Source organism: Camelus bactrianus, chromosome 9, assembly GCF_048773025.1.
Source record: "Camelus bactrianus isolate YW-2024 breed Bactrian camel chromosome 9, ASM4877302v1, whole genome shotgun sequence".
Classification (NCBI taxonomy): domain Eukaryota; kingdom Metazoa; phylum Chordata; class Mammalia; order Artiodactyla; family Camelidae; genus Camelus; species Camelus bactrianus.
In genome coordinates, this window is record NC_133547.1 from 43671606 (window position 1) to 43697726 (window position 26121).

At 39.2% G+C, this 26121-nt stretch overlaps 1 protein-coding gene across 3 annotated transcripts in view; it reads left to right on the forward strand.

Moving 5' to 3' along the window:
* Positions 1-25422, forward strand: part of HIPK1 (homeodomain interacting protein kinase 1) — a 47879-nt gene extending 22457 nt beyond the window's left edge. Inside the window, exons 4-16 of one of the 3 annotated variants that reach the window (XM_074370224.1) lie at positions 2666-2785; positions 3578-3664; positions 4846-5030; positions 5347-5509; positions 6406-6631; positions 10581-10702; positions 11645-11779; positions 14410-14552; positions 15096-15278; positions 15770-15976; positions 17523-17764; positions 19387-19517; positions 20203-20603. In XM_074370224.1, the coding sequence (XP_074226325.1) occupies positions 2666-2785; positions 3578-3664; positions 4846-5030; positions 5347-5509; positions 6406-6631; positions 10581-10702; positions 11645-11779; positions 14410-14552; positions 15096-15278; positions 15770-15976; positions 17523-17764; positions 19387-19517; positions 20203-20307 (2049 nt within the window). In that variant the 3' untranslated portion in view covers positions 20308-20603. The other 2 variants (XM_074370222.1, XM_074370221.1) reach the window with 2 other exon arrangements.
* Positions 25423-26121: the final 699 nt, after the last annotated feature.

Sequence of the window (26121 nt, forward strand, 5' to 3'; positions counted from 1 at the left end):
AGTAAACATTTTCCTTGTCCTCATGGGGGCTATAGTTTGGTGATGGAAAAAAGACATTCAGTAAATAATCACATAAATAGTTATATAGTACAATTGAGATAAAGTCTATGAAAGAAAATGTAGTTTTACTTCGTGTGTGTGTGTGTGTGTGTGTGTGTGTGTGTGTGTGTGTGTGTGTATGCATATACCTCTTGACCATTATGTCCTAGTGCCCCTTGATTATAGTCACTTTTTCCTACTGCTGTTACCCTCACTTACCTGGGCTGTGGACAGTCTCCCTGTATGTACTCTGGCCTCCCTCCAGTCTTTTTTCCAGACTGATTTTTTTTTTTTTTTTCAGAACACAAGTTTGATCAGGCTACTCCCTTGCTGTTCGATGGTTTCCCCTCACTTAGAATAAAGGGCTAAATTCTTAATATGGCCTCTGAGTCCCTACATGTGTTGTTCCTCCCCTTCCTCTCTCCCTTTCTGCATTGATTTTAACCCCATTTCTTCTTGCTTTTCATGCTGTAGCCCCACTGGCATCATTTCAGTACTGGTTAAGAATGTCTCCTTCCAGCACAGGCCCTTACACATACTGTTCTCTTAGTCTGGAATGCTTTTGTACCACCCGTTTATTTCATTTAGTCAATCCTTGCTCATTTATTAGCTAAAGTGTCACTTCTTCGAGGAGCTTTTCCTCACCAGTCTCCAGTATAGGTCAGGTTCCTTTGTTATGTGTTTTATAGAAGCCAGTGTATTTTTTGTTGTTTTTAGGATGCCAGTGCAGGTTGAATTATGCATTGTGTCTGTCTCCCTCACTTGACTGCAAGGTGTATGAGAGCAGGAACCATGTCTGTTTTTAAAACCACCACTGCCTGGCTCAATAAGTACTAACTGAAAGAATGAATGAATATGTGCTACATATAGTTACGTTTCAAATATAAACTTACAGATACAGAGGAGCATAGACACTGTCTCATCAAATGTAAGACACCATTGATTGAAAGATGCACCTTTTTTTTTTTTTTTTTTGGTACTTCTAAGAATGTAACCAGTTAAACCATGATTTATCATGGCCATCAGTCATAAAACATATCCTGATTTCAAAGATGTTAATGTGAAAAACACGCCTCTTAGAATCAGTGACATGTAATTTTTTAAGTGAGGTTATATTTAATTTGTAACCTTCTTTTTCACTTGTACATCATGAAATATCTTTCTTTACATGTCAATAAATGTACTTCTACCCTATCATTTAAAATATCTGCATAGTATTTCATTGTACATATTTTATCCTGGATTCTAAATAATATTTCACCCTTTTTGTATGCAAAAGGAGTTCACATTGAAAATGTTCTTATCCATGTTAAAATTTTTTTTCTATTTTGCTAATGCTGTATTTTGGTTTCCAGTTATGTAGCTTCCACAGATTAAGAGTAATATCCTGCTGTTACCGCAAATTATCTTGTGACAGAAGGCCAGATTTGACATGTAGGCCATAGTTCGCTGACCTCTGCTTTACATTCTTAAAAATTGTTGAGGACCCCAAAGTACTCTTTATATAGTTTATATCTATTAATATATATTGCATTAGAAATTAAAACAAGTTTTTTGAGAGGTGGGGTAGGAAGTGAGATTTCCTTGCTTACAAGTTTCTTTTTCTCTAATTTCATCGTTAAATATAGCCATTCATATATGGAATGGGGAATGGTAAAAAAAAAAATTACCTCTTATATTGCTTTCAGTAGGTCAGGAAAGAAGCAAATTGCTTTTTCGGGTAGGGAGAATTGTGAAAGCAAACAAAAGTGTGAACGATACAACTGAGAAATTTTTAAAACACAAGAATATATAAATCACATGTCTCGTTAGCCCTCAGAGCGATGAGACATCATCACACATCACCTCTGGAAATCTCTGCTATACACCCATGAGAAAGACATGAAAAGGTGAATAATTTCTTAGTATTATTATGAAAATAGTTTATATTTTATAGATTCCCTGAAAGGATCTTGGACCCCCCACCCAGGGTTCCCCAGATCACACTTTGGGAACTGCTGGCCTAGTTCATAGTATATGTTCAAAAAATGTTGAGTGAATAAACATAGAACCTATTGAGTGAATGAAAAAAGTACCTGCTCTTTATTGATGTGGGGATAAACTAAATTAAGTGCTTAATTTTATGGTATGAGAAATAAGCTCTGTGGCAATTTACAGTAAGGACAATTGACAAGATTTAGAGTAGCCAAGTAAGAAAGAAGTTTATGGAAATTTTTTCCTAATCTAAATTTGGTAATACATCAACAAACAAACAAATTCTTGGTAATCCATGAATTAGTTTGTTGGAAACTGTTCTGTCCTTAAAATCTCTTAAAGTTTTCTGAACTTTGTATCAGAAGTCTTACACAAAAACAAAAAAGGTCACACAGGAAATTTTCAAAACTGAGTTTTCTTTGAAAATAACAGGTATAGTAACAAAGCAATTACTGAATAAATATTTGGCAGTTGCCTGTGAGTGGGTTAGCATGTATATTTACGGATAAATTTTATTTGTGTTGATCAAATAGTTAATTTCTTTTCAGTACCTTTCTTTTCTTGGCTATAGCCAGTAATGTTTTAGTGTAAAAGTTTTTAATAATTTCCCTTTTCTCTCCAAATCAATGTTTTGATGGTTTTGATGTTTCAGATTCGTTACATTTCACAAACACAAGGCTTGCCAGCTGAATATCTTCTCAGTGCCGGAACAAAAACAACCAGGTTTTTCAACAGAGATCCTAATTTGGGATACCCACTGTGGAGGCTTAAGGTCTGACTCCCCTACTATACTTCTCATTCCTGTACTCCTTAATCCCAATTCGAATTCAAAGTTTAGTTAAATTCTTGAGGTGGAGTAGAGCAAAGGGTGGGTGAGGGGGCAGTGGGAACATATATTTGCAGGAGGAAATACTTTGAGAAATTATTTAATTGTACCCATTTGGTCTTATACTTACTTTAAAAACAAAACATTAAGTGCCAGTTGAGTTGGCTGGGGTTGTTTTATGTGTTTGAATCAGCGGCTGAGAAGGGGATAAGGAGAGTAGTGCTTATCATTAAGCAATGGGAAGAACTAGAATAATTTAGTAGTGGCTTTTTGTTTTTTAAGAGAATTCTCAATAACGATGCCAAAACAACATAAATTCATAACTGCCCACATTAAGACCTTACATATTTTCTTGAAAGAAATATCTACTTTTTACTTTCTTTCACTTTGAGAGATGTCTGAGTAATTTGATTAACCTTATGAGTTAATCGGACTCTAAGCCTATTGAATAATTACAATTTGAGATATCATTTCATTCGAAAGTAGCTTTAAGAGAAAAATGATAATGTCTTTTCTTACATCATTGCTTACATATTTATTTTATCACTGTTGAAAGTGTGGCCGGATATCAAGGTCCTATTTCTAGTGGAAGATGTTCTGGTTGTAAATTATTTTCATGTGTATGATCTCTGGTTGGCAAGGTGATGACACTTGTTTCTTTGTATTCTGGATTTAACTTAGAATAAGATGTGAAAATAACATACAGCTGTAACTTAAAAAAAAATCTGTATTTTATAGACACCCGAAGAACATGAATTAGAGACTGGAATTAAATCAAAAGAAGCTCGAAAGTACATTTTTAATTGCTTAGATGACATGGCTCAGGTGAGTATGGAAAATTTCAGAAAGCCAGACATTTATGTATTTCTTTAATCAGAGATATATTTTTGTTTGGTTATATTAAAGATAGATTCTGTCTGTTATCTTCCAGTATATGTTTTCATTTTTTACAGAAAAAGATGCATTAATATTCTGCCATGTATTAAAAGAATGTTTGAATCCTAGCAAAGGATATTTTTAGAACTATATATTTCTCTTTTGCTTTTGCTTAACTGTTACCAAACCAAACTTGGGTCAGCTCGCTTGAGCTCAGTAAAGCCAGTCTAGTGACACCGGGTTGTGGTGAAGGAAAGTGCAGCATTTACTGCAGGGCACCAAGCGAGGAGTGCAGGGCAGCTAGAGCTCAAAACGCCTGAGCTCCCCTTGGGTTTCAGGGAAGCATTTTTAAAGGCAGTGTGAGGGGGAGGGACTTCCAAGGGTATGTGATCAGCTGTGCACAATTCTCTGATTGGTTGATGGTGAGGTAACAGGGCGATTTCACAGGGATTAAATTATCCTTAGGCACCAGTAGGTCTGGGGGCTGCTTGCTCATGGTCATCAGGTAGTTAACATTTTCCATTTGGTGGGGGTTTTAGCATCTGTAAAACAACTCAGGAATGTGCGTGGGATACTGTTATCTAGGTCCTTCAGAGAGGATTTGAGGGAGGGGTCTATCCCAGGAAGGCCCCATAGGGTCCTGCTCAGTTATATCACTAGTCTTGTTGCATGTCAGTATTTTGCAGTATTGTTTATGAACGTTTCTTTCCTGTCCATTTTCTCTACTAAATAAATATTTACATAAGAGCAAACATTTATTGAGTGCTTTTGTTCCAAACTCTAGTTAAACACATATTTTGTCATTTAATCTCAGGAATAGAAACTTATATAAAAATAATAACAGTTACTTTGGCTTAACTTCTTTGATCCAAACTTTGAATGAAAATAATTTATTCAGCTTTATGCTACCAACAAACTGTACCAAATTGAAGCTTTTAATTAAACAGTAAGAAGAGCTTCCATTTGTGAAAAAACTTCCTCAGGTTTTTCTCTTGAGAGATGTGTATGTGTGTGTGTGTGTGTATGTATGTGTGATATTTTATTAATATATTTATATATAGTGCAGATATTAAGTGTCAGCTTTAAAGGTTAAGTGATGAAGCGTAATATTTCTAAATTTTCCTTGGAAGGTGAATATGTCCACAGACTTAGAGGGAACAGACATGTTGGCAGAGAAGGCGGATAGAAGAGAATACATTGATCTGTTAAAAAAAATGCTAACAATTGATGCAGATAAGAGAATTACTCCTCTGAAAACTCTTAACCATCAGTTTGTGACAATGACTCACCTTCTGGATTTTCCACATAGCAATCAGTGAGTATAGTCTGGTCTGGGGCATTTTGCCATGATTTGGTTCTCTGTTGAGTTACCATCTTACAGCTAAATGGAAGTATCACATGAGCAGTGGCTTTGGCATTTGCATATTTGGCTCACTGATGGTTTTCTTTCTAATTGAAAAATCATGAGATTAAAAATTAGATGTGTGTTTTTCCTCTTTATGGTTATAAAAACTCGATTTATTTTCTGAAAGTACTTAGGGGGAAATGTTGATACATATTTGTCTTGAGTTATTTGCTATCTGTTTAAATCTCAGCATTTATTTCAGTGCATCTTTAATCTCTTTTTTCAGTGTCAAGTCTTGTTTTCAGAACATGGAGATCTGCAAACGGAGGGTTCACATGTATGATACAGTGAGTCAGATCAAGAGTCCCTTCACTACACACGTTGCCCCAAATACAAGCACAAATCTAACTATGAGCTTCAGCAACCAACTCAATACAGTGCACAATCAGGTAATCAGTAAATGATTTTGGAAACTCAAACCTAAGTGGGATGGGAACTAGTGATAGAGTATGGAGTAAGAAAGAGTATGGAGGTAAAGAAGCCAGTCTTTGCTTTGGTGGTATTGTTCCTTAAGAATTTTCAGACTGATAATACCTACCAGTCATGTGCTGACAGAAATTAAACACAACGGCCTAATCCATGCCCTCATTGTCTTAGCATAGTCAAATAAATGGAACCTGACTTTTGTACTAGTTACTGCTGTTGGTTTTACTGACTTCAGGCAAATGATTCTCTCTTTGTTAGATAGTTCGTATTACATATATTAAAAGGTGTTTCCAGTATTTTTTTCCATGCTGTATATTAGATCCTCAGAACTTACTCATCTGGTAACTGGAAGTTTGTACCCTTTGGCCACCTTCCCTGCCATCACCCACCCTGCCCCGGCCCTGGCAATCACTAATCTTCTCTTTGTTTCTTTGAATTCTGTTGGGTGTTTCCAATAAGTAACTTTGAGTGGTTTTGCATTTGTTTGTCAGTGATATGTACATTTAAGTTTGTTTCTGAAGATGTAATTTTCCTAATTTCTTAGTGAGGTCTACTTTTTAAACAGAAGAACATAGGAGATTTGGTGGCATCTCACATCTAGCAACTTTTTGCAAAGAAAGAAGAGGTAGGGAGTTATTTACGTAGCCTCAACCAGAACAGGACTGTTTTTTATTCTTTGTTCTTATTCAACTTTATAAGCTGCCTTAAATTTAGAGATAGGGAAAATTTCCTAAGCAGAGAGTTATTTTAAAGACAGTTAACATTACATTTTCAAACTTTGTTCTTAGTTTTTCTGGATTGATTCTGTATATATAAAAGTGTTTATACCAGTATACAGCTATAATGATTTTGTTTTCAGGCCAGTGTTCTAGCTTCCAGTTCTACTGCAGCAGCTGCTACTCTTTCTCTGGCTAATTCAGATGTCTCACTGCTAAACTACCAGTCGGCTTTGTACCCATCATCTGCAGCACCAGTGCCTGGAGTTGCCCAGCAGGGTGTTTCTTTGCAGCCTGGAACCACCCAGATTTGCACTCAGACAGATCCATTCCAACAAACATTTATAGTATGTCCACCTGCTTTTCAAAGTAAGTGGGGAAACTCCTATATCATATGGTAGTATATCAGACCTGCCTGCTTTTAGGCAGATCCTAATTAGGTATCTAGTTGTTTAGTTTTGATCTTTGACAAGTTTAAACTCAGTCTTTGATTATGAAGATAACTGAAGCTAATGAAGTAAGTTTACCTTTTTTACATTGGTTATTTATCTAATTATGATACTGTCTAACACATAGAAGTTCAATGAACATTTCCTTATTTGAACTACCTGATAACAGTTTTCTTGCCCAATGAGACCTTGTACCCATATCCTCTATCTAGTATAAACATGTAGCTTTCAATATGCAGAGTATATACATCTTGAAAAAACTAGTAAACAGAACTACTATATACTGAATCTTATTTCCTCTGTCATTCCATTATAAAATAAAATTAATGGTCCAAATAAAAGGTAATTTTCTTCAAAAATGTAAAAATCATGTTTAAGAATGTAGAAACCTCTTAAGTTACATTCAGAAGTAAAGATTATTATTTATTGAACTGAAAAATTCTACAAGCTGAGGTATTTGTGTGGGAAAGGCATTAAGATAATCTGCTTCAGCTTGAATTGTATTGTTGCTGCAGACTCCTATCAACAGAAACAGAACAGCTGAAGAAGGAAGGAGGCTCTGACCCACTGTGTTGCAATAAGATTTTAATTTTTCACATACTCATCCTTCCTCATTTTCTCATTGTTGTTCTGTGTTTATTGATCTGGAGAGCCTTTTAAAAGGTTAAATAAATTGTTTTAAGGATATATTCTGATGCTGTCTTGACTTTCCCAGTAGAAAGTCAATGTCAGTGCCCTGTGGGAATAAACCAGGATTCAGGCTTCTCATAGCACTTTACATAGAAGCAGTTAGCATTTTTATCTTTTTACTTCAGTTACTTACTGACTGTGACTCTTCTCTTTGTTTGGTTTCTGACAGAGTCGGAGCAAGCAGAAGGAAAAGAGGGGCTAGGGGAGACTGAGAGATTACCGGGAGGACAGGAGAGCAATAGCGATGTAAACCAGGGAGAAACCACAGGGAGAGCGGAGGAGCAGATTCAAAACCCGTAAATGCAAATTTAGCCTAACTTACCAAATTACTTTCTGTGTATACTTTGTAATAGTAAATTCTACACTTTGGGTTGTAATTTGTTGAGTGATTCTTGTACTGAACTTAGCAAATAGCCGCTCCCTCCCCTTCACCTTTCCCAAAGTGAGCTTCATTGGAAGTTTTTAGATGTGGGACTCTGAAGTTTTCTGCTTCTTCTCAGATGATATTTAAGAGATGAGGCAGATGAACTTTTTAGTTCCTTAAACAAAACAAAATGTAAACCAAAGAGGTAGAGGGGGAAAGTGGTATAACCCCTTTTCCTATAATTAGGTAAATATAAGCTCTGGACATTTTTTTCCTATTTAGGAGGTCTAAATCCCTGAGAAGAGCTAGATAGAGCAAAATTTTAAATTTTCCAAATGAAAGGATGTTTTTAAATTGAAGTGATGACAATGATGAAAACTGATATGTATTACTACATGCCAGATAATGTTCTGAGTGCCTTTACATGTGTTAATTCATCCTCACAAACAGCCCTGGGTAGTGGATAATGCGATTATGCCTACTTTATAGATGAGAAGATTGATCACGATTCCCTCCTCTGCCCACAGTTTCTGTGACTAGTTAGTGGTAGAACCACGATTCGAACCCAGGCAGTGGGGTTCATGGCTTATATACTTTGAAGTATTACTCTGTGCTGCCTTTCAGTATTTAAACTCAAATAGCTGTAAAAAGTTGTCAGTTGATTTGCCAGCCACAACCATATGCTGGTTTCTGCCCAGCAGTCCTCTATTCCAGGTTGCCTGTTTTTCTTTAACCGGCTGCTCTTTTATAAGATGCCTGTACTTAGAGGAGAATAGACCCTCATCCATTCAGTTTTACTTTTCTTTTCATACTTTCCTCGTTTTCTATTTAAAGGGCCATGTTCAATAAAAACAAAGAACAAAACAAATGAAAACTTCAGCAAGGAGGGGATAGCTCAGTGGTAGAGCACGTGCTTAGCATCACGTGGTCCTGGGTTCAAGCCCCAGTATCTCCATTGAAAAAATAAATGAGTAAATAAACCTAATTACCACCAAACAAACAAAATGAAACAAATTAGAGGAAAACTTTAATCCTTAGTTCAGGGGTCAGGGAGAGCTTTCCCTGAAGTGTTTCCCTGAAATGTTGCCTTTTGTTAACTCTTTGTTTCCGTTTGGGGTTCCCTGAAGAAGCTACCTTTAAACTAGCATTAAACTAGCTTGACTGCTACAGCTTAGCCTAAATTACAATAGTAATCTTATTTGGAATCACATTTGTAGGTCAGTGCAATATATACTACTTTCTACACTGTTTCAGTTGACCAAAATAGATACACATTTTGCTCAGTGGAAACTATTATTCTGTAATTTTGTCTTTTACTTCATCACCCTGGGACACAAAGATGAGCTTCTGTAGTGAATATTTCTTCCTAAATTTTGCCTCCTCAGTTCCTACCAATTTATAGGAGGCTGTTACAATAGTGTTGTCTTGTAGTTAGCCATGTGTCCTGGGAATATAGGCAAGAATTTTGATGTTAGTTAGCTTTCTGACTAGATAGCATTGCCTTAGAAAGACTAGCTGGCAAATGTTTTCATCTGGATGTCTGAATTTGTTACTTTTTATTGTTATATAAGTAGCACTTTAAAAAAAAGCTATTGGTGTCTTCTGATTTTACTAGTCTCTCTTACTTTGTACATTTCTAGATTATGTTTTCCTATATGACAATTAGTTGCTAAATTACTTGTCTTACAGTTTTCCATTTCAGTAATTTAACTTGCTGAAAACAACAGTATTAGAGTTTATGAGTTATGCTCATTTAATACCACCTTAGTAATATTCAGAGAAATTAGTTGGCGATAGCCTAGAAAGTGTCACTGAAGGAGCAGTCTAATGAAAATGGTTGTATCCCATCTTCACAGAACTGTAGGCATTAGTGAACTAGAGGCATAATAGAAATTTAAATTCTCTACACCGAAAGTTTTGATCAGGTAGATTTAAAAGAAAGCTTTGAAGGCTCTCTTCTCAAGTCTTAGCAAAAGGGAAAACTATCTGAGCTCCTCTTTTCCCCGGAATGAGATATTCCTAATTGTAGGAAATGTTCAGCATTTGTGCCCAGAAGATAATGAATAAAAAGATAATGAGATATGGTCACTATTTTAAAGGCAGGAGAAAGTTCTTAATTTTCCTAACTGCCCGTTAGCTACAAAAGAGCCTTCTTAGAAAGCTGTCAATGACTAGCAGATTTCTAAAATAAGTACAAAAAAGTGTTTCTGTAAATCACAGTGTCTACTTTTTAAATATGTTTATCCTAGGCATAGTTCTTTCAGTTCACATTATGGTTAAAGATAAAATATATGACTTATTTGTGAACCAAGTTACATTTTTTCAGGAGCAGGGTAAAACATCCCCTTAAATATTCTAAACAAAAGGGTAACTCAGATAATAAATTATTGAACTTTTCATAATTTTTCTTATCTCACTAACCAAAAGTTATAATTATATTTAACTCTTTGCTTTTAATAGATGACACTTTTTAAATGCTTAAGTTTTTTTTTTCTTAGTAGATTAAAAGATGAACGTAGCTTACGAACTGGAGGGGTTTGTTAGTTTTGGCCTCTTCTGTTAATGGGAATGGGATGAGGGTTACGTTTTAAGCTTTGTTGGATTAAAAAAAAATTTAGAATTTCCTGAAATTAGCCCTTCTTGTATCAAGCATCTTAACTCCTTAGACTTCTGTGAAACTCCTTTAAGTGTCTAGAACTAAAACCTGGTTGATGGATTATTTGAACCAGAAAGCTAAAAACAAACCAAAAAAACCCCCAACAAGCAGTACCTCCAGACCTAGCAAAGCAGTGTAACTGTGGTGTTGCTTTTACAGCTGGACTTCAGGCAACAACAAAGCACTCTGGATTCCCTGTGAGGGTGGATAATGCTGTGCCAATTGTGCCCCAGGCACCCGCTGCTCAGCCACTACAGATACAGTCGGGAGTTCTTACACAGGTAAAAGCCAGAGCTCCTTGAATACTCAGTAGTGCTGAAGCACTCTGAAGCACTATTGACAGTCAGATATTTTGTCCTGGAAAGTGATATCTGCTTTAGCTGTAAGATCTTTCTTGGTCACGATTCAGTGGGCTTAAAATAAAACATCTATAATGGAATGATGTACTTATTCCTAACACTATCGCAATTCTGCCAGTGTCTTCCTTAGACTTGGAGGGATACATACCCACTTTGAGAAATTGTCTTCTGAGTATATTTACTCTAATTTTGTGGGATGCAGTTAATTTTTTATCTGGATGCTTTTAAAGGAACAGTACACATGTAACAACACTCTGATTCTAAAAATGAAAGGTTCCCCCTTTGCTGTCTTAGTGTCCCTTTTGCTCACTCTTTCAGGATTTCATCACGGTTGAGAGGCTGGTTCATATCAGGATGCCTCTTCATGTGTTAACATTCCTTCATTCCTACTAGGCTGTAGAAAGCTTTAAAACTTTATACCTGCCATGGAAAATGCAACTAAGATGATCAAGAAAATCATGAAATATTCATAGAAGCAACAAATACTGTATTTTTAATTCTGTGTATAAATGCATGGCCCATGACACATAGGAAATTCTGAAATCCAAAACTCTTATTTCATGAGTGGGAAGAGGAAGAACTATTTAATACATGCCTTTGTTAACTGCGTTTTGTAGAACTGATCCTTTGAATCTGACCCAAGAAGGATTCCTATACTTTTTTGCTTTAGGCCATTGATACTTGACCTAGTGGGCCAGTGCTGTGTGGAGTTGAAGGGTAAAGTTGTGTTTGTACATGCGTTTTAAGTGATACGAAGTTACATTGCTTATTGTGGTAATAACTGGGTGGGGGATGAAAACCCTTCTGAATCCAGATAACCTGCCTCCGTGTTTGTTTCACTCACCTGCCTAATCTACATTTCAGGGAAGCTGTACACCACTAATGGTAGCAACTCTCCACCCTCAAGTAGCCACCATCACACCGCAGTATGCGGTGCCTTTTACTCTGAGCTGCGCAGCCGGCCGGCCGGCGCTGGTTGAACAGACTGCCGCTGTACTGGTAATTCCCCTCACTTGATTGTGTTACTAACGGAGTTTCTTTGGTTTCTTTCTTTTTTTACTTTTTCCTGTTTGTTTTTGTTCTGTTTTCTTCTGGTTTTCTCATTTTTCACAAAAAATATTTTAACTTAGTCTTTGCAGAGGGCATGGAAGCATGTGCCATCTTGTGGCTGTGTTCTTGCTACATCTTTAATGTCTCATTGTTTTCCTCCCGAACATTTGCTGAAGCACTGTTTGACTCTGATGTTCAGTGTGGCTCTGTAAGGAGTCAGATCCCATGATTCTTCTTTGCCAGCCTAGTGTGATAAAAGCTCTTGGTGTAGCCTCAGGAGAGCTTCAACACTGTTATCTGTCTTCTGCCCTATCTTTTACCCACCGTACCTTGAGAAGGAAGGAATGAATGGCCTTTAGTTTGGCTCTGCTGCAGGTACCCAGATGGCCAAAATTTGAACTCCTTGGCAAGTTAGCTTCCTTCTTTATATGTTGTTTTAAGCTTCTAAAACTTGTGTGCATATAGAAATGTTTAAGATGCTCTTAATTTGTTGCTTTATCAGTTGATATTAACTTTCCCTCTATGAATGCAGGAAGATACCTCTTTGCCACTCATGGTCTTTATCTTCCATTTAAACATGTTCCCTTTAGAACCCTTTTAGATCATATTTCATTTGTTGGTTGAAATCAAAAGCAAAAACTCTTTTATAGGGGGTTTTGGAGAAATTATTTTACAAGTAGATCTTTATACAAAAGTAAAAATATGGCTGAAAAACTTTATGCAAGTATAATATCCTTTTTTATCAAAAGTCATGGGGAAAAGCTATTAAATATCTTACAGCAAATGTCTTAGTATGGGTCTTAGGGAAAACAAACAAGCAGGACTTTGAGGTCCTTGTTCAGGACTGGTAACCTTAATAGTGATTTTTGGATATGTTTTGGTTTATTTGGGGGAGTTAGAATTGTTTATTTGATATCCAGCATTTTATTATTTAAAATTTAAAATTAGGTAACCATTTGAAAACCTAATTGACACTGTTGAATCCTGGTATTTCTACATCTTTCAAAATGGCTTTAAATTTCTTTTGTTGTTTCCCAAGGACTCATGTGAGTGAAAAACATTCTCAGAAACATACTTGGTTGCTGGAATTTGTTTGGTTTTCAGTTTAAAAGTCTTTTGTCACCACCAAATTAACTACATAATAAGCATAAAACCTGAGTGTAAGGGAGTCAGATGTATTTCCGACTTGATTGATCCACACCACTGGTTTTAACTGGTTTGACTCGCACACCTATAGTTTTGAGATTGGGAATGTTAGTTGACATTTCTCCTTTGCTGCTTCTCTTGAGTTTGCACTAGCTACTTGCTAAGCTTTGCATATTTTTGTTCTTCCTCTGTCAAAACAGTTCGTCGCTTGGAACGCCAGATTTCTGCCTCACGTTGGAATGTTTTCTTGCTCTGTATTAAACTACATGCTTTGTCTTGTGCAGGTGTTGGCTTATGGAAAGACGCATGGTGTGACTTAACATACTTCTCTTATTTTTTGTTTTGTTTTTGTTTTGTTTTGAATTCTGCTTATGGTAGCAGACGTGTTTGCAGTTTCTCTGATTTGAAGGCTTCTTGTTTGGAACCAGTATTTGTAACAAGTGGATCTGTTACTTGCAGAAATATTTTTAAAACAGTGTGTTGATGGCCTTGCAGTTTGAATTCAAGAAACAGAACCATATGTACCCAAGCAAGTAGGTGATTGTACTGTAGAATTCAAGTTTAAAAAGGAAACTTTCAAATCTGTTCCCATTTTTTTTCAGAAAATGCCACAATTTCTGTAAGAAGTACAGAAAACATATTTGTTGTCTATTGCAAGTGGCATGGCTTGTTAAAAACTACAGATCATTTATTTTCTTCGTGATTAGTTTTTATGTTGAAGTATGTTTCTACAAATGATACATAAAACAGTATCTTTTAGGTAACTATTAAAAACAAAGTATGGTACTCTATTTATTTCTTAAATATTTTTCTTATTGCCTTACTTTAAAATCCTATCCCATGGCTATAAACGATGAAGTTCGCTTTCTGTTGCTGGCATAAGCTTGTTTGCCAAAGGATTTTGGCCTTTGGTCATCCACATCTGGCTCCATTTTCCAAGTACTACCCTTTTAAAAAAAACAATTCTCCCCTTTGTTTTATGGGTTGAATTGACCTGATGTATTTTATCTGATTGGCACGCAAAATTTTAAATTCCTACTTTTAATCTCAAGGGAGCTGTCTTAACTCTTTCTAGAGATATTTTTAGATTCTTTGCAAAATGTTACTTCAGCATTTAACTAGAGCTTACCTCTGAACTTTCAGACTTCTTTATTCTACAGTATCAGAAACTCTTAACCACAGGGATCTTCTTTTCTTTAATACCCTGGTGGTCAGGTTATGGAGGTGGCCAAGAGAAAGCAGCGTGTTCTCTTTCCCTGTTCATAAGACTTGTAACCTTGAGCCCCTCTGACCTTTCTTCTTTAATCTCTGCAAGTTAACAATCTACAAGCAACTTCTTTTAAGATATGAATTTTTCTTTCATCTAAAAAACAGAAGAAAAGCCAAGAATGAGTCAAGTCTGGATCTTTTTGTGTGTGTGTGTTTCTTTACAGCAGGCTTGGCCTGGAGGAACCCAACAAATTCTCCTGCCTTCAACTTGGCAACAGTTGCCTGGGGTAGCTCTGCACAACTCTGTCCAGCCCACAGCAGTGATTCCAGAGGCCATGGGCAGTGGCCAGCAGCTCACAGACTGGAGGCAAGTGCCCCTGTGTTTCTCTCTGGGAGATTTGCAAGGGCGCATCCCTTAGGGTAGGAGCATTTGAGGATTTGGTGAGACTAGGAAGAAAATAAAGAGAAGGCGAGTTTACCTCTCTTTGAAATCCTTGAAGAAAAGACTCCATATCAGGCTAGAAGATGGAGTTATAAGAAAACTTTGAATTCAGGGAACAATAGGTTTGGAGTGGAGGAGGGGAAGTTTTTTTGTTTTTGTTTTTGTTTTTGGAGGTAGTACTGGGGATTAAACCCAGGGCCTAGCATGCACTCTACCACTGAGCTATACCCTCTCCCCTTCTCCCCAGGAAGTAACAGGTTTAAGTTCAGCTATTATTTACTTCAGATTTAAGGAAAGTCTTATGTAATTAGAAACCATACAGTGAAAACCTAAGAGCCTTATAATCCAGGTGCCCAACTTTAAAAATAAAACACAGTTTTATTTGGTTGTTTTAATTGCTTTTAGTACCTATTTGGTGCTAACTTCCCAGTATTTTAGGCATTCACTCTTCTCTTTCTGTTGGTACAGGAATGCCCACTCTCATGGCAACCAGTACAGCACTATTATGCAGCAGCCATCCTTGCTGGCTAACCATGTGACATTGGCCACTGCTCAGCCCCTTAATGTTGGCGTTGCGCATGTTGTCAGACAGCAACAATCCAGTTCCCTCCCTTCCAAGAAGAATAAGCAGTCTGTTCCAGTCTCTTCTAAGTAAGTCTCGTAGGGCTGATAGTTAAAACTGCTGGCTTGAGAGCTGTGTTGCCCGGCATTTGGAGTGTTGTGGTATAGGCATTTTTGGTGTGAAGCAGCAGGTAGCTGCCAAGTTGAAAAGAACTACCCTTTGGGCGTGCGTAGAGGTGTCCTGGTATGCTAATACTTTCTCTCTGCTGCTACTTTGAATCCAGCTTTCTTTTTTCTGATGTTTTTATTTTTCTGCCCACTTTATAGAGTGAAATTTAACCATGGGGTAAAGGGCGTACAAAAATAAAATCTGTGTTCTATTTTGGTGTTCTTGTCCCTGGAAACTCTGGCCAGAGTGGTTAGTTTATTTTTTTATTGGAACTTTTATATAGTTAAGTGTATCGACATAATCATTAGGTAGAAAGGAATCAAAGAGCAAATTGGAAAGAGTTCTGGGGGGAAAAATGTATAATTTTGGGGACCAAGCACTCAATGATATTTCTTGTAACCTTTTCCTACAGGTCCTCTCTGGATGTTCTGCCATCTCAAGTCTATTCTCTGGTTGGGAGCAGCCCCCTCCGTACCACATCTTCTTATAATTCCCTAGTCCCCGTACAAGATCAGCATCAGCCAATCATCATTCCAGACACTCCCAGCCCTCCTGTGAGTGTCATCACTATCCGCAGTGACACTGATGAGGAAGAGGACAACAAATACAAGCCCAATAGGTAAGAAAGGGGAATGGTTCCCTGGCTCAGTGACTCCTACCCTTGGTCTTAGACTGTTGGCTTCAGGCAAGTAGCCCAGTTTTGGCCAGGAAAGGAAGGAGTAACAAAGGGTATTTTGGAAGCATGGCCTTAGACTAGTGAGCCAAAACAGTCAAATTTCCATAACTGAGCATTGCCAAGTTTTCTATAATATTACACATGTTCATCAGTTAAATCAGTCTTTCATATACATTAGATGGAAGGTGTGTATTATGTTGTCAGGCTCCCCTGGCTTGGAATGTACATTGTATGCTACAGACATGATCCCCTGCCTTTAAGGAACTTTAGAGTCTGAGAACAGATAATATAACACAAGCATCTAAACAATAGTTAATTGGAACAAGTTGGTAGATATGTGATTATTTGAAATTTGTGTAAGTTGTTAATCTGAACAGGCCTCTTTGGAAGAGGTAGAACTTTAAGTAGGTCTACCTTCTTTTCCCCACTCTGCTCTGTGGTCATTCAGTTTAAGTACCAGATTACTTCCTCTTATCCCAGCACCTTATCCAGGTCCTTAACTGGGCAGTTAACTGAGAGAGAGTGGATACATTTAAGAACTGTGATACCTCCCTTAATGTGAACATAGTTCCTTGATTGTTCTGTGTTCTTCATTGGGTTTTTGGTGTTAGACATACAGAATAACCTTACTTTTACCTGAGGCGGTAGGATGACACATAAAAGTAATTTAGGAGACTGAACAGTCATATGTATATGAAGTTTAAATGAACTTGAGAGAGTAAATTTACAATGAAGTACTTCAAAAGAGCTATTTACAGTTACAAAATGGTATTTACAAATGGCTGTCTACAAATGGTAGGTAGACTTGTAACTAAGTTTTAAAAATGGCCCTTGAATTGATTTGGTGAAGAAAAATAGTAAACTTTACAGTGAGGAAAAGTGGCTTAGTACTGGCAAAAATTAAATAACCAGTAGGATTGCTTTGACTGGAGCCATGCCTATTAAAAAATAAGGAAAAAGTAAAGTTAGTAAGGCAGGAATCCATTTGTGAAGAAGTTTTTTTAAAAACACCTATAACAAGAAGTTTGATTAAAAGTGACAAACCACTTATAGTCTAGCAGGGAGATAGGAAAAAAAGTGGTGTTTGAAGAATACTGTTGAAATAACTGTGAATGGGAATGGCTGCGAGGCCACATGAAACAGTTGTTGGAGGTGCGTGCTCTGCAGTCTCTCTGTCCTGGGTCTGAATCCTGTCTTCACCACTTACCACTTACTTAGGTTTCTTCATCTCCCTCTGCCTCAGTTTCCTCATCTGCAGGGCAGGCCTAATAGTACCTACTTCACAGAGGTGTTGTGAGGGTTCAGTGAGATGTGTGTGGAGTGTAAGAATAGTGCCTGGTGCATAATCCGCACTCAGGAGTTTGCTGCTGCCACTGTTGTTATTATTACTGTCATCATCATCATCATCATGGTTATTTTGGGAGGACCAGAGACCATCAAAGAAACATTGCTTTTCATGTCAAATTTTCATGTACTTTCTTCTCCTCAGCTCTGGCCTGAAGGCAAGGTCTAATGTCATCAGTTACGTCACTGTCAATGATTCTCCAGACTCTGACTCTTCCTTGAGCAGCCCTTATTCCACTGATACCCTGAGCGCTCTCCGGGGCAACAGTGGGCCCCTTCCGGAGGGGCCTGGCAGAGTCGTGGGAGATGGCGCTGGCACCCGCACCATCATTGTACCTCCACTGAAAACTCAGCTTGGTGACTGCACTGTAGCAACCCAGGCCTCAGGTGAGTATCTTCACAGCTAGACTTGAATTCTTGGTGTGATGTGTGCATCTCTCATATTTTGCTCTAATGCACTTATGCCAATGGTACGGACTGGTGGCATAGATTTTCTTAAAAATTAATTAATTCAGAAATCAGTTCCTTGTGATGTGGAATTGTTTTTGGCCATCAGTTTATCTTCCTATGTTTATTTTGCTTGGATTCATATACAGATGAGTTTGCAGTCTCAGAAGCATGCTCACTGTTGTTGGGAGAAGGTGGATAAGCGCATGTTGTGTGGCAGGGAGTGTTGTTTTTTTGCCACAGATGATTCGACTTTACAATCCAGAAGTGAACAGGAATTGATAATATTACAAATGACTGCAAAAGTGTTTTGGAAAACAGTACTTTAGGTCTTTTCTCACCCAGCGGCAGGTGTAGCAGTGATGCTTTTGTGGGTTTTATTATCAACCTGATTACCTCCATCTTTTGTGCTCTGTTAGCTGCTGAGTGTAGGCTCCCTGGTCCAGTTACTGGGTAATGCTAACTGCGGTAACAGGCCCGAGTTTTCCTGGCTGGACATAATAGAAGTTTACTTGTTATTCGCATGACTTCCCAGTGCAAGTCCTCCTGGTTGGGGGGCCTGCAGAGCCTTGGAATCCTCGGCGTTCAATCAGGAGAGACTAGGGAGGAGGCACACATAGTTTTTAACCCCTTTAGCTCTGGAAATAGTGAAAACTCATCACATGGCCCCACCTAGGGGCAAGGGGGTCCAGGAAATGTAGTCCTTGTCTGAGCAGCTGTTTTCCTGTGGCAACTCTAGACACCAGAGGAGGGGAGTGTGAAATGTTGGCATCAGTGTAGCCATCTCTTCCATACTTTTATAAACTAGTGTTTTACTATGAGTTACATTCCTGCCAAATGGAATGTGTCTGCATAGACAGGGCTCTAGCTTGAAGGTGTGTGGTTCTCCTCAGAAGTAGACAACTGTTCCATTGCAGACAAGGCACAACTTCCTGATGCCAGTCTACTGAGCAGCATGATTAGGAGCTCTGTCTGCTGTTGGGTCCAAAGAAAATAGGGTACTCCACAAGCCACTGAATAAATGCTCCAGTTTTCCTAGTGGGACCACAGAAGGAAGCAAAATTTTGGAAATTAATCATGCTTATATTCAACTGCCCAGCAGTTTCTTAGAATTTGAAGACAGTGAATGCCTAGCAAGATATAATCTTGACTTCCTTTAAATCCTTTTGACACTTGAATGTTCTCAGTATTACCAATATCTTACTCAGTTTCACACTGTCATTTCTGTTCTTGTTCAGACCCTTCCTACATAAAACTCTAGGCTTCTTGGGAGGAGGGACTGTCTTACTTGTGTTTGTATTTCTAACAGTACCTTACATATTTACTGTAATGTTTACTGAAGCGAACCTTTTGAAGATCCTTTATGGAGCTTTGTAGCAAGACAGAAAAGAAATGAATAATACAGTTTTTATTCTTCTAGTGTAAATGTAACTGAGAAAATAAGATACACACGAAACCTTAACTCTTGCAAACATGGCCTGATTAATAAAATGCCACCTGAGGTTTAGCTCAGTGATACTGAGCCGATGTCTGCTCATGACTCAGGCCTGGCCCTTTCCTAGGTCTCCTGAGCAGTAAGACCAAGCCCGTGGCCTCGGTGAGTGGGCAGTCGTCAGGATGCTGTATCACCCCCACGGGGTATCGAGCTCAACGCGGGGGGACCAGTGCTGCACAGCCACTCAACCTTAGCCAGGTAAGCGCTAGGGGCTGCTGCCTTCTGTTTGGGGACCCCCCTATTGTTCCTCTCTGGAGAACCCTGCTTCTGGCTGGACTGCTGAATAAAGCTAAATGAAGCCCCTTTGTGTCAGACAGTTGGTGTCCCGTGGCCTGCGTCATTCCTGCATGTGCCGTGTCTTCAGTCCCTCTGTGTGTTCAGGATATACATTCCAGCTTCTCCTTCAGACCTCCCTAGTCTGGCCTGGAAGATTAGAGAAATGTCTGGAATTTAGAAAGAGCCTAGGATGCTTTAGTCCGTGCCTGGTTCTACACCACCACATGCACTGAGACCAGATTCTCTTCCTTTACCTCTTGGGTCATAAATAACCTGAGCCTTACACTGTTTACTTGAGCCAAGAGGCAGTGAAAAGCTTTCTGGCCACTTAATCAACTCATTCTAGTCCTACGTGTTGCCTGAGTCAGGGATTTGGGGCTTTTCCCCCAGATCTGATCCTCTGATGGGGTGGGGAGGGTCACTCTTCTGTTTGTGTTCACTTTTTCCTCAGCTAAAATTCTGGTGCTTGTATGATGTCTACCAGGAGTGAGAAAGTGTGACTATGAGGGTGTAACTGGATGTGTGCACGCAGGTGTGTTTGTATGCGTGTGAGAGAGAAAGCACGTGCAAGTGCAAATGTAAGTTCGAGTTAGTGCATGTGTTTTAGGCTCCACAATTCAAGAGGGATATGAAGAACTTAGAGGAGAACAAAAGAAAACAATGGCAAGGAAGAAAGGTTAGGAAAAATTCAAAGTCACTGACGCCAGAATAGGGTGAGTTGAGTCAACAGTTACTCACTTGCAGGAGTGGGTACCCCTATGAACTTTTGATTCCCCCTTTCCTCTGTCATACTTGAGAGCAAACTGCTGCTATTTGGGCTGGGTTAGGATCTATTCTGCCAAGAGGCAGAGGGATGGATGGCTGACTTCTGACAGCATTGCCAGTCTGGGAGATTCTGTGCTATGGCAGCCCAGAAGTGGTATAAGTTAGACCCTCAGCTCTCAATTTGGCCTTGGTGCCTTTGGTGCCCTGAACCAGCGTGACCTTGGGATTCCTCACTCCCTTCTTCCTTCTTCCAGAACCAGCAGTCATCTTCAGCTCCAACCTCGCAGGAGAGAAGCAGCAACCCTGCCCCCCGCAGGCAGCAGGCGTTTGTGGCCCCGCTCTCCCAAGCCCCCTACGCCTTCCAGCACGGCAGCCCACTCCACTCGACGGGGCACCCACACCTGGCCCCAGCCCCTGCTCACCTGCCGAGCCAGCCTCACCTGTATACGTATGCGGCCCCCACCTCTGCTGCTGCACTGGGCTCCACCAGCTCCATTGCTCATCTCTTCTCCCCACAAGGCTCCTCAAGGCATGCTGCAGCCTATACCACCCACCCGAGCACTCTGGTGCACCAGGTCCCTGTCAGTGTTGGGCCCAGCCTCCTCACTTCTGCCAGCGTGGCCCCTGCTCAGTACCAACACCAGTTTGCCACCCAGTCTTACATTGGGTCTTCCCGAGGCTCAACAATTTACACTGGATACCCACTGAGTCCTACCAAGATCAGCCAGTATTCTTACTTGTAGTTGGTGAGCGTGAGGGAGGAGGGGTCAAGAACCTGGCCCAGAGTTCTTAGTAATGGGCTGTGATGAACTCCTCCCCTACCCTCTCCTGAAACTCCTTAGCCAGCAACTTGCTCTACAGGGGCCCACTGAAGCAGAGGGCTTTTCTCTGGGGAACCTGTCTCAGTGCTGACTGCATTGTTGTAGTCTCCCAAAGTCTGCCCTGTTTTTTAACTCTTTATTTTTTGTGACAGCATTTTTGGTATTTGGGAGAGTTCAGATGCCCATCTTCTGCAGTTACCAAGGAAGAGAGATCATTCTGAAGTTACCGTTTGAAAAATATTTTCTCTCTCTGACTTGATTTCTATAAATGCTTTTAAAAACAAATGAAGCCCCTCTTCATTTAACTTTGTTTTATTGTAATTGCTGGTCAGAGGAAAAATGCTGATAGAAGGACTTGAAATCTGATAACAAGTAAGAAAAGAAAATTCATTGCTTTCTGCTTGTTTAAAACCAAGACCAATTTAATTGCTTATTTTAAAAGCAGCTTGCACAAGTCTGTATTTTACTATCTCGCATTTCTCCTCGAAATTTTACCTTTGCTAATGGGACATTTAAACTTACACTGTTTTCTTTCCATGTCACGTGATACTTAATGGGAAATTGTTGTTTTTGCAAAACTGGCTACGTACTGCTCTGTTACTATTGGGATTCTCTCAGTTGCTCCTGTGTTTATTATAAAGTAGTGTTTAAAAGGCAGCTCACCATTTGCTGGTAACTTAGTGTGAGAGAATCCGTACCTACCGTGAAAGCACCAGGTGTTCTTTTTAAATGAAGCCTTGTGCGTTCTTTTTAAATTATTTTTAAAGAGTCCTTCTCTCTCTGATTCAGCTTAAATTTTATTATCGGAAAAGCCATTAAGGTGGTTATTATTGTATGGTGGTGGTGGTTTTATTATATGCAGAATCTCTTTGTATTACGTGATATTGGCATTGATGAGCTTTGCCTAAAGATGAGTATGAATTTTCAGTAATACACCTCTCTCTCTCTTTGCCTCATCTCTCCCTTCATTCTGTGTGGTTTATTTGGGGAGAAAGTGAAAGGATCTGAAACCAGATGTAAGAAGGTCGTGTATAGCTTTTATACTTTAAAGTAGCTTTCTTTGTATGCCAGCAGCAAATTGAATGCTCTCTTATTAAGACTTATACAATAAGTGCATGTAGGAATTGCAAAAAATATTTTAAAAATTTATTACTGAATTTAAAAATATTTTAGAAGTTTTGTAATGGTGGTGTTTTAATATTTTGCATAATTAAATATGTACATATTGATTAGAAGACTATAACAAGCAATTTTTCCCGCTAACCCCAAATGTTATTTGTAATCAAATGTGTAGTGATTACACTTGAATTGTGTATTTAGTGTGTATCTGATCCTCCAGTGTTACCCCGGAGATGGAATTGATGTCTCCATTGTATTTAAACCAAAATGAACTGATACTTGTTGGAATGTATGTGAACTAATTGCAGTTATATTAGAGCATATTACTGTAGTGCTGAGTGGGCAGGGCCATTGCCTGCAGGGAGAGGAGACCCTTGGAATTGTTTTGCACAGGTGTGTCTGGTGAGGAGTTGTTCAGTGTGTGTCTCTTCCTTCCCCTTCTCCTCCTTCCCTTATTGTAGTGCCTTATATGATAATGTAGTGGTTAATAGAGTTTACAGTGAGCTTGCCTTAGGATGGACCAGCAAGGCCCCGTGGACCCCGAGCTGTTCACTGGGATTTACCAGAACAGGATTAGTAGCTGTGTTGTGTAAATGCATTGTTCTCAGTTTCCCGGCCGACACTGAAAAATAAAAACAGCAGCTTCTCTCCTTGACGGCCACCTCCACCCCTTTCCATTTTGGATTCTCAGCTGAGCTCTCACGGAGGCGTTTTCCCCATGCGACTCCCTCACTGTGCGTTGCTACCGTGCTTCTGTGAGAATTCGGGAAGCAGGTGAGAGGAGTCAAGCCAATATGAAATATGCATTTTTTTCCTTTTTTTTTTAAGTATGTGCAATCACTTTTAGATGAGATTTGTTTTTTCCTTTTCCCACGTGGCAGTCCTTCCTGCACATAGTCGACATTCCTAGTACAATATTTGCTTGTTGAATAAAAACATGTAACAAATGTGTTTATACCAAAGAGCCTGTTGTGTTGCTTACCACGTCCCCATACTGTGAGGAGGAGTCTAGTGATGCCGCTGTTGACAGGGAACTCACAGAAAGGTCTCTTAGTTGGTGAAGAATATTAAGAAGGAACCAAAGCCTGTGAGTCATTGGGCTTTTGAGGTTTCTTTTTAACAACTTGTATATTCTTGGGGCCCTTCAAACTGTGAAATTGTCCTTGTACTCTTAGCTCCTACACGGATCTGGGTCAAGTAGAGGGTAGTGGGGATGGCAAGTTCCTGCCCGTAAAAGATTTGGGGGAAGAAGGTTAACCCTGAGATGTAGACGTGTTCCATCTGAACTGAGAATTGTGTATTTGAGGGATAAGTCTAGGACTGGTTCTTCGTAGAGATGGTGTCAAGGAGGTGCAGGATGGAGATGGGAGATTTTCATGGAGCCTGGTCAGCAAGCTCTGTACCGGGATGGACACCGAGGAGCTGTCAAGGTATTTGGAATTTCTTCATTGTAAGGAGGAAGGGCTTTCAAGAGGGGGCAGATGGTCAGTACAGCCTAACAGGAACGTGTCGGTGTTTTCTGAATTTTTTTAATCATCATATTGAGTTGTGTTCTCAGCACCATGTTGGTCAAGATACCCAGGCAGTTTGTATAGTTTCTGTCATTGGTGTTATACAGCTTTTTGGCCAGCGTGTGTGATCTTTATGTCTCTCTTTGCTAAGCACATTCTCATTTTCTTGCTCAAAGGCAGATCTAGTTTCTAATGGAAACATTTTTTGTTCCTTATCTTTCCTTGACAAGGGATAAGATTTGTTATTTTTGTAAGAAATGAGATGCAGGAAAAAAAAACACCTAACACTTCACTCTCGTCCCCATCCCCCCCGCCCCGCCCCCAGTCCAGTAAGGGGATACCACTTAAGACAGGAGTCTTAACGGGGAGAAGGCGATACCAGGCGCTTGTATGTTACCTTAATCACCTTACTAGCAATGTGTGGCTTTAAGAATTTTAGAGATTTTCAGTCTTAGTCTGCAAATTGGCGTTTCAGATTTACCAAGATAAAAACCCACCTGTGTCTACTGAATGTGTATGTGCTCAGTGTGGCTTTAGATTCCGTCCCTGGGGCCGAACTTTGCTGGCCCTGACAGGACGGGGGAAGCCCATGAATTAAGTGAGCAGCTGGTCCAGGTCACAGTGGCCTGGCCTCCGACCAGCTTAAGGCTCTAAGTCCTCTCAGAACTTGTTTCCAGCTTCTCCCCTTTAGGGTGAGAGAGATAGTGGGAAGGGTTAGGTCCAGCCAGTCTCGGCTCACCTGGACGCTCTGTCACTGCGCAGTTTTTGTTAGCTCCCAGGAGGTGATACTGCTGTCACTGCTCAGCTAAAATCCCAGCCCCAGGAAGAAGAACCCCATTTAAGCAGTTCTGGTCATCCATCGTCCTCCACTTGAGGGGCTCAGCTTGACTCAGCTTGACTGCCCGTAGCCAGGCAAGCACAGTACTGTGTGTTTTATTCAGCATTATTATGCAAAACGCCACTGGTTAGGATGGTTTGTTTTAGGATAGGAAGTGAAATTGCCTCTCAGTGACAGGAATGACCCAAGCCTGCTTCCTATTTCGATTTTCTTTTTGTTTTTTAAACTGATGGATGGTGCAGCATGTCTACATGGTTGTTTGTTGCTAAACTTTATATAATGTGTGGTTTTGATTCAGCTTGAAAAATAATCTCACTACATGTAGCAGTACATTTTATGTACATTATATGTAATGTTAGTATTTCTGCTTTGAATTCTTGATATTGCAATGGAATTCCAACTTTATTAAATGTATTTGATATGCTAGTTATTGTGTGCGATTTAAATTTTTTTGCTTTCTCCCTTTTCTGGTTGTGCGCTTCTTTTACAACAAGCCTCTAGAAACAGTTTCTGAGAATTACTGAACTCTGTTTGTAATGCAGATGTACTTAGGGAGTATGTAAAATAATCATTTTAACAAAAGAAATAGATATTTAAAATTTAATACTAACTACGGGAAAAGGGTCCATTGTGTAAAACATAGTTTATCTTTGGATTCAATGTTTGTCTTTGGTTTTACAAAGTAGCTTGTATTTTCAGTATTTTCTACATAATATGGTAAAATGTAGAGCAATTGCAATGCATCAATAAAAATGGGTAAATTTTCTGATTCATGTGGCTGTGTTTGACTTCTTTTATAGGGGGACAAAGGGAGTGGCTAAACACATTGCATCTGAACATCAGTAGTGTTAGAGACAAATTCTTTCTTCATACAAATCTCCACAGCAGAATAGGAGTGAGTAGGGAACACTTCCCAAGAATGGAGTGTCAGGGCCCTATGAAAGAGGCAGAAACTTCGGACACAAGCTAATTAAAATCTGCTTCCTAACGTGTTCCACCAGATATCTCAAGAGCAGAATGAGAATAAGAACAACCACAAGGAGATGCTGTTTTCCCTTCCTTTCAAACTGCACTGTTAGAAGCATTTTTTTTTTTAAAGAGGAGATTTTTGATCAGATTTCTCTTGATTAAAGTGAGTAAAATTTCTCATGATGAAGAATTAGAGATTTGTCTACATTCATCACTGCAGGTCTCTGAATAATCACTATGTTCATTTGACTTCTTTTGATGCATGTGTTTCAGGACAGGTGTACCTTACAGTGGTCATTGTTCATTTTGGGCTCCTGCAGTCATCATTGGGATATAGAAATGAGGAACATTTAGAAACACCCTTTTGGACCATAACCAAGAGAAATTATCACTAACCCCTTCTCCCCAGACAGTAGGGAGGTCAGAATACATTTATTTTGGTTTAGACTGCAACATACATTTCAGATTTTTTTTCTTTAAATGAGTGTAAAATTAGTGTGAGC